Source organism: Lipotes vexillifer, unplaced genomic scaffold (genome assembly GCF_000442215.2).
Source record: "Lipotes vexillifer unplaced genomic scaffold, Lipotes_vexillifer_v1.1 scaffold147, whole genome shotgun sequence".
Classification (NCBI taxonomy): Eukaryota; Metazoa; Chordata; class Mammalia; order Artiodactyla; family Lipotidae; genus Lipotes; species Lipotes vexillifer.
In genome coordinates this window covers 3,066,515-3,080,215 of record NW_006778796.1, presented here as the reverse complement: position 1 = coordinate 3,080,215, position 13,701 = coordinate 3,066,515, and the positions used below count along the sequence as shown (strand labels likewise).

Here is a 13,701-nt window from a genome sequence, read left to right as displayed (position 1 = left end):
CCGCTGCATCGGCAGGCGGACTCGCAACCACCGCGCCACCAGGGAAGCCCCATATCAATGCTTCTTACCCCCATCACTGATAGAATTATAAATTTACAACCACTGTAAAGAGCAATCTTCCAATAATCTTTTAAAATTACAAATGTAAATATCTTTTGACCCTGCAACTCATTCTTAGGAATTTATTGAATAGATATACTTGCATATCTGAAGAATTATTTATATAAGTGTGAGGTTGCTTATTGTAGCATTATTAGTAATAGCCAAAGATTAAAAGCACCTATATGATATTTAGTAGGTCACTGGTTAAATAAATTATGATGCACTCAAACAACGGAATACTGTGCATGTTTAAAAGAATGAACAACTTGTAAAAACTGAAAATAAAACTAAGATAATGTGTGAAAAAATGTGTAGAACAGTGTGTATAGAATGCTATAATTTTTAAAATAAAAACCAAAACTATGCATACACATATATAATATCCTTGGAAGGAAATAGAGAAACCAGTAACATTTGTTTCTTCCAGGAGGGGATCTAAATGGGGAATAGAGTGAAAAGGAGACATTTCACTATATATCCTTTGTAACTTTTGAATTTTTACCATCTAACGAATTACCTACTTAAAATTATATTAATTAAAAAGCAAAACTACTCTCTGACTCAGTTCTTAGAAAGATTTCATCTAAACTCAAATACTTGCTATAAATTAAAACCGAAGCAATTCCAAAACTTTCATTACTATTCAGTAGGAGTTAGACATCATTAGGAATAATTACAATCTACAGTTTTATTAGAACACCTACGAATTTTGACAAATGTAAACAATGGAGAAAAGCAGAAACTGAGTTTTGAAAAGCGCATTAGTTGGCATGAACTTTGAAAGAGAGAGGAGTAGAAAAAAGAAAATACCTAGGAAAGTAATGCAGAGACGTGCTTCTGAGGAAGCTTCGTGATTTGCAGGAGTGAGTAGCATGCTGGACCAAAGGGGCAAAGGCAGGACTGAGCCCAACAGGCTTGGATACATTTGTTTTTTTTGTGCCAGAATAGGAGTAGGAATCCAAGCACACCACAAGCACAGTCAGACACAAGGGCATATGTGCAATAGCCTATTTCCTCTACCCTCTACATGTAAACACGTTTCTCCCTGAAAATGAATGAAACCATAAGATACAGGTCAGGGGAGCACTATTAGGAAGTAAGTGAATGATTTAAGAAGATTCCTCTGAGATGGTGTCTATTTATCCATAATATTGTAAGATACTGAGATCAATTATTGAAAATTCTGATAGACATGAGTTCTCAGATATTACACAACAATATAGAATTGTTACCTAATGATCAATTATCAAAGCAGGGTCTCTCGAGAGAAACCATTCCATGTCTTAGAATAAGAAATTTACAGATAATACCTACAAGTCTGAAAAAAAAAAAGCCATTTTCCAAGAAAGACCTTAAAATGACTGACTAACACAGACTGCACTAGCATTTACTTACTGAGTCCAATTCCACTGGCAGTTCTGAAATGCAAAGCTGTGCCCAAGAAGACATTGTCAATGCTAGAGTGTTTGTGTGCAAAAGGGGACACCAGGGTCCCCTAGTGATTAGGCTCTTCCAGGTCATCGTGTGACTAAAGTGAGCACCAGTTAGAACTATTATAACAGTATAACAAGGGGTCATTGTATTACCCTTTTAATATCACATATAGTTTTAGAAGAAAGCTGGAAACCTTTATCCCAGAGGAGGGACTTAGGTGGAAATGTGATGTCTGGAATGGCTGGTGAAGGAGTTATGTTGGGATGATGGTCCTTTCAGACCTACAGCCATGCTGTGCGTCCTCAGAGATTAGCCCTAAGCTCCACACACCCAGAGAAACCCACTCTGGTACCTGTGTGAAGACAAGGGGAATAGCACCTTTGTCCTAAATTCCGTGAGAAGAGCAAATAATGCTGAGTGTGCCCTGTGTGTGTATTATCACTGATACTTGGCAAAAGGATTTTGGCGTTTGAATCCTACAAGCCTCAAGTAGTGAACAATACCTCTTCCTAAATTAAAAAGCCATGGACTAATCGTACGAAGAAAACTTGCTCCCTAATATCTCGTTTATAGGAAAGCGTTCATTGTCAAGTTGATCGTTCTTTTCCCTGGTTTCTCGGAAATGCAATCATATAGGCTCAGGATTAAAGACAAAGGGGAAATAGCACCAAGTGATTGCATTCCTGTCTCCTACCTTAGGTTGATTTGGCTGAAGTGGAAGGAAAAGGTTTTGTAGGATAGTCTCCTAACTAACTAACTAGATTGGCACCCTTTTGAAAGTACAAGAGACACTACTGATAATTATTCCAGAAAAACAGAAAGAACCAAGATTTAATGTCATCCTAACTTTGGGGGATTAAGTGGCAGCAGATGGTGCATCAGGATGTTAAAAACAGCTTGTACTATTAGATGCAAAAAAGCCCCACAAGCTTGCCCAGGATTCCTAGCAGCACGGATGTCCAATCCATGGTGAAAAACAGGCTCAGGAATTGATAACTTCTTTCTATTCCTTGTTATATTGTTATAACTGTTGTAACTCTAACTATAAATATATAGTTAAATTCAGTAGTTCAGCAATGCAACTCTTCAGAATCCATGACACTAACATAAATCCGAGTGGAAAACACATGGTGATGTTGCAAAACCAGAAGACCTGGGTTCCCCTCCTTGCTGCTCCCGTGATCCTGTGCAAAATGGTTAATCTCACTGTACCTTAGTTTTCTCATTTAAGAATAAAGATAACTAAAATTGATCGACACCAACTTTTTGCTGGGCACCCTGTGAACTGCTTTATAAACATTCTGATTTCACTCCGACAACAACCTTATGAGGAGGGTACTATTATTAACACCCCTTTATAGGTAAGGACACTGATGCTCAGAGAGGTTGTGAGTCTTTCCCTAGGGTACTATTATTAACACCCCTTTATAGGTAAGGACACTGATGCTCAGAGAAGTTGTGAGTCTTTCCCTATAGCACACAGCTAGTAAGTGGTAGAAGTGGGTTCAAACAAGGTTATTTGGTTCCAGAAGCATACTCTTTAACCATGTGTGCTATGTCCCACTGCCTTAGACTACTCAATCTTCCATTTCCCTCCAGGGTTAAAGTTTTATGATCCTGAGTAAATTCTGCTGTTAAGTAACACTATTGTTTAGGGAGAAAGACACAAGAGAACAGGTACTAATTTTTATTAAGTGCCTCTTTGCCCCACGGTGTCAAGTGTTTAATGTAGCGAATGTATTTAATTCTACAAAAGACACACAAGGCAGATGTGGCAGAAATGGGAGCTGGACCGTCCAAGATTTGTCCTTTCTTTTATACTATAGAGTTGCTGCTGAGAAGATTCTGCCCAGCTAGACACTACATTTTCTGGTATATCTCATGCCTCTGGAATTAGGCATAGCCATGGGACTAGTTGTCATGGAATGTATACGGTAGCAACGTGGGCCAATTCCTGGCCAAGTGGGTTGGAAGCTGTGTCCTTTCACCATCATGTCTTTCCTTACTGTGAGCTGAATGCATAGGGCTCCCAGGACCTAGAGGAGGGCATAGCTAGAGGTGGAAGTACTCTGGTCCCTGAATGAGACTAAGAGGAAGGAAGGGCCCGGGGGAGAAACACCCACGTCATCTGTGAAGAGTGAGAAATAAGTTTCTATTGTGTTAAGCCACTGAAAATTTGGAAATTAACTGTTATAACAGCTAGCATTACCCTAAACATCACAGACAGTATGATCCTTATCTGTAAATTAGGAAAATGAAGCTCAGTCAGGTTAAGCAACCTGCCCAAAGTCAGCCAAATGTCAAAAGTGTTATTACTGGGGGCAGAGGTGGAGGTACTAGGCCAAGGGATGAGGTGAGATGTGCAGGACAGGGGCTGGGAGCTTACTTTAAAAAGAAAGGAAAGAAAGAAGGAAGGAAGGAAGGAGAGAAAGAAAAGAAAGAAAGAAAGAAGGAAAGAGAGAGAGAGAGGGAGGGAGGGAGGAAGGAAGGAAGGAAGGAAGGAAGGAAGGAAGGAAGGAAGGAAGGGGGGAGGGAAAACTAAAGAAGGAGGCAAAAGGGACAAAAGGTTTAGATTTGAAAAGAGCGAATAGATACCACACACAATATGTGTAAATGGTCCCCTTTCTTTTGCTGATGCATATTTATACCCTTCACTGCCCCATACTGTTTTTTAAATATATATATAAACAGAATTTGATATCTGGTCATGACAAACTGAAAGCCAAGGCATTTATGTTTAAGGAGTTAACTATGCTTTTGGAACTCCTGGTGTTGCCTGAGAATGCTCTATGAGCCTTTGCAAATTGAACAGAACTGTCCCAGGAAAGCACCCCACTCAAGTGAACAAAACTTCCCTCCAGCAGCACTCCGTAACTTTGGCCATCTTGGAAAACCTCAAGTGAGGTGGGAGTGATAGACAGGAATGACTCCTCATTCCTGCCATACTTGACCCCTTATACTTGTTTTAACAACCACCAACGCTTCAAAGATTGTTCTGGAATAAAATATAGAGGAAGCAGCTAATTGGTGATTCATAAATAATAAATATATAGCAAGAGTATCAGAACTAAAACAACAATATTGGCCAAACTCTTTGAGTGTTTTCCAGATATAGAATTTCTCCCACTCTGGAAGAGTCTGGGATTATCCCAAGATCTCAGGAAGATCAGCGAATCGGGTTAAGCAATTCTAATCCCCTGAATTTTCCAGAAAATGACAACTCTCTAATGTTATAGATACCAGAGTGGACAAAGGAGAAGTCACAGCAATGTGATTAACAATGGAAAATAAAAAGAACTCCAGGCTTATGATACAGTGGGTACAAGAAGTTGTGCCAACCATTAGTTATATATCTAAACCCCATTAAATGAAGACATACGGGTAAAAAAGGAATATGATCTAGTATTACATTCAGTGGACTCTGAATTCAAATACTCATATCTCATTGTAGGTCAAATATATCTGTGCTATGTGGACCAAAAATAATCACCACTCTAAATATGCGCCTTACTAAAATGTTCACTTTTCAAACAACTTTATCTGGTGAAAAAAGTTAGTCAGTCTTGAGTTCTTCATCCCACTGATTATTAGGCGCAATGCTGTTTGTAACAGAAATGTTGTGCATAATTTAAATATTATAAATTTGCATGAAATAGCCCTCTCATAAATTCCTAAAATAGTCCCTAAAATAATGACTCTAATATGTTGATTTGACAACGATGCTAGAATGGCACTATTAGTAGAGTGACTCCTTTTAAAAGAAATACAGGGGGAAATGATTATAAAATAATTAAAAACAAAATGATTGAAAACCCAAGGCAAATGTGGAAACCTAGGAATATCACGATGAAACCACTGTGAGGTTAGTGACAAGGGTAGTTTTTGAAAACCACACCTTCATTTGCTAATTTCTTTCCCTGTTATAAGGTACCTTACTGTTCACTGATTGAATCTTGACAAAGGGTAAATCATGTCTGCATGGAGAGTCTAGCAGGGTCCCCATACACTACTCTTTCTTTGGGATTTTTATCAAAAGAGCATCAGTGGCAAGGCTGTATTCAAAGCATCCCCACAAAGGGGCCGAGAAAAGTACTAAAAAGTCGCAGAAGGTCGACCTTAAGGAGATTTATTTCCAGGTGTGGTCGAGGAGGAATAAAGCCAGTCAGAATTATCTTGTTCTCAAGTGCTGTACCAAAATGGGGAAGGACTGAATCATTGCTGGACTGAACCCCAGCAATGTCTTGGGCCATCAGGAAGATAAAAAGTTTCTAAATGATGAAAAAAATTAGTATTCTTTCCTACAGAACCTTAGGTTTATAAGAAAGCTGATGGACCATTTTTGACAATTGGAAATCTCATTTTAGAATTTCTGGAAAAAACTAATCTAAAATGTCACTGGCTCCCGCAAAAATGTTCGACTGAGGGGCAAAAATATTACCAAAGACACGGTCGATTCAAGGTCTATGAATACCAACCAGTAACCATGGTAAAGTTTTAATTTACCAGCTAAAATGGTATAAGCAAAACAAACTTGAAATAACGGAATCAAATCCATGTTAGCACAAAGAGGACGAAGGTCACACATATTAGGTTCTCCTCTTGTCCTAAGACCACTTGTAGTTTTTTAAACCATGGGTCATGACCCATGACTCAACAATGAGTCTTGAAATAAATTTAGTGGGCTTACACTCAGCATTTAAAAGTAGTGGGTTTACAATCAGCATTTTAAAATAATACAAAAATATGGAATAGAATAAAAATACCATAGAACATAGTACATAGTAGTGAAACTTCAGACGCATGCGTGTGTGTGTATATGTGTGAGAGAGAGAGAATGCACACATTTGAGGGTCATAATGTAACATGTGGGGAGTTGAGGAATGCAAAAGGTCCCTTTGCCCCTAAATCTCATTTCCTCAGTTCCATCAGAATGCCTGGAATTCAACAATAAAATATTTATTTCTCTACACCATGAATATTTGGGGGATTTCAAAAGCATCCAGTTAAAGTGAGATGTATCTGAGAAGGATAAAATCTTAAGTTCCATCAGCCAAGGCTGATGTGACACCTCTGTGAGCAGAGGTGAACACAAGCCAAGCACTTTTGTGATAGGAGAGTTTTGCTGGAAGAGTAGATGGCAAGACCACGAGATTGTCCTAGGATTTCACGTTTTAACCTGTATCCTTTCTGTGAGCATCCATCAGTGATTCCCACACAGGGTGCTCTGGTGTTTTGGCCTAACATAAAAATCACTAAGAAGAATTTTGAATATACCCTTTTAGGGTTCTTCAAGTTTTACTGGATAGACATTCACAGACACCTTGGATAAAGGTCTCTCTTAGGGCCTTTACTTTTCACACCAGTTACATGAAAAGTATCTCAAGGAACATTTAAGTCACTGATCCTTAAATCTCATTATACATCAGGGGGTGTTTTTAAAAATGTAGATACCTGCGCCATACCCCCGGAGATTGCATTTCAAGTGGTTTGGTAATGGGGCCCAGGCCCATGATTTTACTGTGGAATTGGGTTTGAGAACTAATCATGTTCTACGATTCATATGATTCTTGAATCCACTCTTACATTTTGAACATATTTTGTTCTTTTGTTAGATAGCTATAATTTTCATGATGTTTTCACTTAAATTAAGCAGGAATCTGTCTCTCTTTAGAATCAATCCATTAGTCATTTTTTTCTACTTTGCTCTTCCTTTAGTACACCCAACCCCCATGGATTATTATGGGTCAACTCCCTTTACCATATGCCAGCTCTTAGTATTAGTACACACAGGCAAACAGCACAAGATATATAACATAGTAACAGTTAACACTTGTTAAATGTTCATGACCAATAATATTATTGTGGTTGTTACCATTATTACAATTAGGGAGTAAAGCAAAGATACCTGTTAATAGAAAAATCAGGGACTTCCCTGGTGGCCCAGTGGGTAAGACTCTACACTCCCAATGCAGAGGGCCCGGGTTTGATCCCTGGTCAGGGAACTAGGTCCCACATACATGCCGCAACTAAAGATCCCATGTGTCACAACTAAGACCTGGTGCAGCCTAAATAAATAAATAAGTAAATATTTTTTTAAAAAAAATACCAAAATCACCAAAGCAATTTTGCCAAGACCAAGGTCAAGAACACATTACTTCACAGAGTTGTTCAGTAAATAGTGTGTGTTGCTAATCTGAAAAAAGGCAAGATGTTTGTTTGTATGTTTCACTTACCTTTTACTTCCTACAGTGTCTTATGGTCAAGTGAGAAACCAATGCAAGAAAAGTGTCATAGGTGTGTTCAGATAAGGCTTGGCAAAAAGGCTTCTTCGTTCATATGTAAAACAATAGCATTCTAGGTTATGGAAGAACTCTCCTTTGAATTCAAAAGCTCCTCCACAAAGTTTAAAAGGTCTCCAATAATACCTCTTCTTAGAAGACTGAATGAGAATATGTAAAGTTTAGTTCTTACAGAAGAAACACAGGGAAAAGGTAAATTGGAAAACTAAAACAAAAACTTCTGGGATTATGTTTCCACGTCTGCGTCTACCCCACTGGCTAACCTCAACCTTTCTGTGAGTCAGCTTACCCACACATAAAGCCGTGGAACTTCACTGTACTTTACGAGATGTCTATTGGATTAATACAACGTGCTCTCAGGCTTGGTGCCATGCCTTGACTCCTGTGAACTCTCTCTAAAGGATTATTATTTATCCTGTAGATCATGTTGCACTGAATAACAATGAGTTAAACCAGATTTATCTGAACGCTAAAATAAACAATAATAAAAATGACAATTGCAGAGTTTTTTTGTTGCTGTTATGTGGGGAATACTTGTCTAAGTACCTAAATCTTCTATTGTTATCTTCTTTCCTATTACTGCCAAGATTAGTAAATCAGATGATAGTTTATGAATCAATATCTAAGCCTTATATTAAGTCTAATTTAATCTTCATTATCATGATTAGTTGGGAGATTCACCTGTAACTATCATAACAGTATAGACAAAAATGAAACAGCATAATCAAACAAACCTGAATTTCAACAAATTGCTAACCTTCCATCATTACCTTGCGGAGCTAAAAAGTCATACCTTCAACTAAGGAAGTGAGGAGGGTAACGTTGGCTGCTTTCCGTCTTCCGGCTGGCAAGTTCAGGCCAAGCCTATCCAGTTTCTCCCTCAGGCAGCGACCCCCATTCTTGGATTTTGCTCTGTCCGAAAACAAACAAAAGCTAGGTTTTGAAGGTTGACATTCTGAGTAGAATGATGAGACGACTTGACCACATGGGGTATTCAACATGGGACAGAAAACGTAAGGGCTGAGGGTTGGGGAGTGTGGTACCAGTACTGTTAGAAGACCGCAGTGCCAGAAAACACCTTTTTCTTACCTTCTCAAAATGCCTCCCAAGAGTGAAGCATTGAGGCATTCAGGTGGTGAGAGGCGTCTCTTCACCTCAGCAATGGTCACCTTGTATTTGGAAGTAGAACTGAGAAGGGACAAACGACCAGGGACAGAGCAAAACAAGTCTGTGGGGTTGACCACGCAGGTGCCACCTTTGGAGGAAAAAGTGTATTATATATTAGTGACTGTGTGAGCAGATAACAACGTAAAACACATGTGATAAACTTACTATCACAACACTACATAGGATTTGGAAACACATGGCACAATTTTCCTTATACATATATCACCTGGATCATCTCAGAAAGCTGCTCTGAAGATGTCCTTTCAAATAACACTCAAGGTTTGTCTTTCAAATATCACACAGAAAATGCTTGTGAGGGTATAAAAATTAAAATATTTTAGCCAAAATTAGCATCCTATGGAGTGTTGGCTGGCCCACCAAAGTTAATTTTGACATCATCCATATCAAGAAACACTTCAATTAGGTAAATACCCACAAAGGGTAGGTATTATATATCCATGGCTCTGTGTGTGTGTTTTTGTATGTGCACGCATATACAAAATGGATAGATTTGTTTTTTAATCCATGACTTACTATATAGACAAAAGTTTTGAAGCTCTTTTCTAAAATGTTTGAGAAGTGCCATCTCTCTCCCCTCGATCATCTAACAACTATAGGCACCAGAGTCATTCAATCCCCAGGTACCACTAAAAATCATGTGCCCATTGCCAGAAACTCCCAACCCATGTGAGTGAATAATTGGTCAAATTTCTCTACATATGTCAGCCGTCAGGATCAGCACACACAATCAAACACAGCACCAGACTTAGAACATAGTAACAGTAACACATTAAATGTTAATGGCCAATAGTATTACTGTATTTGTTATCGTTATTACTAGTAGAGAACAAAGCAAAGTTAACTGCTGTTAGCAAAATCACTAAAGCAATTTCACCCTGCTGGGGCTCCTGGAGCAGAAGCCTTCTGTCTCCAAGGTCCAGAAAGCCCCCTGGAGCTTTTCTCTCCTCCAGGAATAAGAGAGAACATCCCCTAACCTCAGGCAGCTGAATAGACTTGAGGACCCAAAGCGATCATCAGTGGGGAGGGTTTCCTACTGCCGGATCCTCCCTTAACGCAGAAATCCTGAGCCAGCGTCCACGCTGCTAATGCAGTGGCTGTACAGCCTCAGGATCCAAGGCTCCTCCCTGTGCACTGAATAATCTGAGGGCAGGGCTTTGGAGGTTCAGTGGCAAGTTCAAATTCAAAGGTTGCTTTTCCAAGCATACATTGTATTTCTTCAGTTATGGGTAATCTTAAGACCCATCTCCAGAAAACAGTCAAGTTCTATGAGGGAAATGAGAAAAAAGTAGGTGGAGGAAGAAAAATGGGCAGGAGAGTGTTGTCCAATATTTTTACTCAAAGGGTAGTTCTCAACTGGCAGCATTGGCATCTCCTTGGCAGCTTGTTAGAAATGCAGAATCTCAGGCCCAACCGCAGACCTTCTGAGTCAGAATCTGCATTTGAACGAGTCCCTCAGGTGATTCATGTGCTCATTACGTTTTTTTTTTTGTTGTTGTTTTTAACATCTTTTTTGGAGTATAATTACTTTACAATGGTGTGTTAGTTTCTGCTTTACAACAAAATGAATCAGTTATATATATACATATGTTCCCATATCTCTTCCCTCTTTGTCTCCCTCCCTCCCACCCTCCCTATCCCACCCCTCCAGACAGCCACAAAGAACCGAGCCGGTTTCCCTGTGCCATGCGGCTGCTTCCCACTGGCTATCTACCTTACGTTTGTTAGTATATATATGTCCATGTCTCTCTCTCGCCCTATCACACCTCACCCTTCCCCCTCCCCATATCCTCAAGTCTGTTCTCCAGTAGGTCTGTGTCTTTATTCCTGTTTTACCCCTAGGTTCTTCATAACATGTTTTTTTCTTAAATTCCATATATATGTGTTAGCATACGGTATTTGTCTTTCTCTTTCTGACTTACTTCACTCTGTATGACAGACTCTAGGTCTATCCACCTCATTACAAATAGCTCAATTTCGTTTCTTTTTATGGCTGAGTAATATTCCATTGTATATGTGTGCCACATCTTCTTTATCCATTCATCCGATGATGGACACTTAGGTTGTTTCCATCTCCGGGCTATTGTAAATAGAGCGGCAATGAACATTTTCGTACATGACTCTTTTTGAATTATGGTTTTCTCAGGGTATATGCCCAGTAGTGGGATTGCTGGGTCGTATGGTAGTTCTGTTTGTAGTTTTGCTCATTACGCTTTGAGAAGCACTGGTGTAGGACTCACCACCTGCCTTCCCTTCCTTGACTGAGCAGCTCACATGGAATGTTATGTCCATCAGGTCTGTGGCATTCAGATTCAGGTGGGTTTTCTAGGCACGAGGGCTAAGGAATCTGGGAGGATATTTAAAAGGGCAAAGGGACCCTGGACCTGGGTGCAGAGAACAGGCTAACTTTGCCCCACTCTTAAAGTGTTTCTACCCCTGTGCTTTCTGGAATTCCTCCTGCTGTCCTACAGTTATCCAAGATTCCCCTGAAAGTGCTAGGACCCGGGTCTTTCTCCCTAAGCATTCCGAGGCTGCAGATCACCCTGAATGCCCCCTACTCCAAAACGCAAAACCGGATATTGAGAACATCCAAGCAGCCAGCTCTCTACAGGCTGGAAGACGAGTCCTGTACACTTGGCTAAATTCCCAATGCTAGTGTCTGGAAACCTGCCCTCAGTTTGAAGCCTGAAAGGTCATAGTCTCAATGATCGAATTGAAATGTTCTTCTTGGCAGTTAAACTTGTGGCCAGCATAGTGAAAAAACATACAAATGCCTGCCTCAGGAGCTGGAAAAACAAATTCAACTGTGCTTCCCCACTCACATTCTCAGAGAGAATTTTTAAACAAATAATAATAATTTCTGCAGATTTCTGGTCTAGAAACTACCACTATACTTTCACTGATACTCTCACTTTTTACCTCTAGATGCAAAATGTATTTTAAAAGTAAACGCAAGTGACCTGTCAAAAGTTGAGATGAACAGGAAAGTAAGCTAGATATCAGTGAATCTGGGTTTTATTGTTGTGTTGTAAGAATCATGACCCTGTTAGCTTAGGCAATAGTGAGGTCATCTGAAGCAAAAATATTAAGAAAATAAGGGAGTTCCCTGGTGGTCCAGTGGTTAGGACTCTGAGTTTCCACTGCTGGGGGCCTGGCTTCAACTCCTGGTCAGGGAACTAAGTTCCTACAAGCCGCACGCACAGCCAAAAAAAAAAAAAAAAAAGAAAGGAAATAAATAATAATGTTTTTACTCAAAATTCACACATTTTCTCCTGAAAATGGGCTTTCAACTATGGTCACTATGAATCATCAGCAAATTTATATTCTTACATAAATCTTCCTCTCTTGCATGCTAGCCAGTACACACACAGTGGAGAACGCAAGAATCTCACCCAACCGGTCTCAAGTTTATTATCAGTGTACGTGTTGTTTTCCAGGAAAGGAAAGGGCACAGTTTTAGAACTTTCCTATCTCTGTTACTCTGTGGTAGGTTAAAAATCAAATTTAGGGCGTTGCAGAAGATTATAATTTTTGTAAAAGAAGGAGTTATATTGGGCTTTTTCTCCAACTGGAAAACTGCCCCCTTTGGGCAAAGTGAACCCCCTGTGCTGAAAGCTCTCAGGGAAGTCACTGAGTCTGCCAGCTAGCCAAGAGAGAACTCTCTGGGCCCTGGGTCTTCTCTCCTGCATCCAGGTTAGCCTTCTGGCTTATGTTCAAATGAGCATTTATTAGGTAAGTCACACAGGCTGCATATTAAGAATATGCTTTATGCACACACAAATTGCCTGGAGGATTTCTTTGTATTCAGGATTAGCCATCAACTCTAGAGTCTTTTATTTTTTATGTCACAGCATCTTTAAAGGGAATTTCTGTTACTTTGATACTTGGCATTGCTGCAGCCTTGGGGAACTCTCTTGTCCTGGTTAAAGATTTGGCAACTTGTAGAGTTTACAGCAGCATGTGGGGAACCTGAGATCTTTCTTCCCAGTGGTTTATTTTTTAAGGAGAAAGAAAAGAGTAATAGGTCAACATAACCAGAGTTTTGCATTTGGAATGAAGGTGGGACATCTCTAAGGGGCTCCAGACTACAGATGGCAATGATGAGATTTCAGAGAAGGAAAGTCATGAAAGGGTCAACTACGTCAAGCCATCTAGAGTGTTCCTCCCCAGTGTCACTAGCTGAAGTTCCTCTTGGTGCCTGTGTTGCATGTCAGCTCTTATTGAAATTATGCAATATTCATTCTAGACCCAGCACTCCAGTTAGGGGTGTCTCTGGTGCCATAGCTAGGGTCCTCATGCCGAACTTCTCTAGAGTACATCCCTTTTCCATTCATAGTGCACAGACGCAATACTTCCGTGGGATTTACTATTTTAAAAATCGACATTTGGAGATAGAGCTTCCTACCTCCAGTGATGCTGCAAACTCAGATGGGTAGCTATAGTAACAGCATAAGAAATCATCTACTCAAGGTCACTTGTTAGGACGTGGCTACCATAAAAGGGATAACTTTGCCACAACTACAGTGAAAAGTCAACCAAAGCCTGTGTGGGGAACAAAACCAGCACAAAATACAGAGATGCAGATCCTCCAGCGGCCAGACTTTGTCAGATCCCGTGAGGCCAAAAAAGCACGGGGATGGGGCTGCACCCGCCTTGGCGTGCTGGGGACGATGTGGGGGAG

The 13,701-nt window shown here is 40.0% G+C and overlaps 1 protein-coding gene across 1 annotated transcript in view; it reads right to left on the bottom strand.

The window, feature by feature from the left end:
- TFAP2D (transcription factor AP-2 delta) overlaps positions 1-13,701 on the bottom strand; it is a 56,321-nt gene that overhangs the window by 30,321 nt on the left and 12,299 nt on the right. The window contains exons 4-5 of the mRNA XM_007451918.1: positions 8,925-9,090; positions 8,629-8,747 (exon numbers count right to left, since the gene is read on the bottom strand). Coding sequence (XP_007451980.1) covers positions 8,629-8,747; positions 8,925-9,090 — 285 coding nt within the window. The remainder of the gene's footprint in view (positions 1-8,628; positions 8,748-8,924; positions 9,091-13,701) is intronic.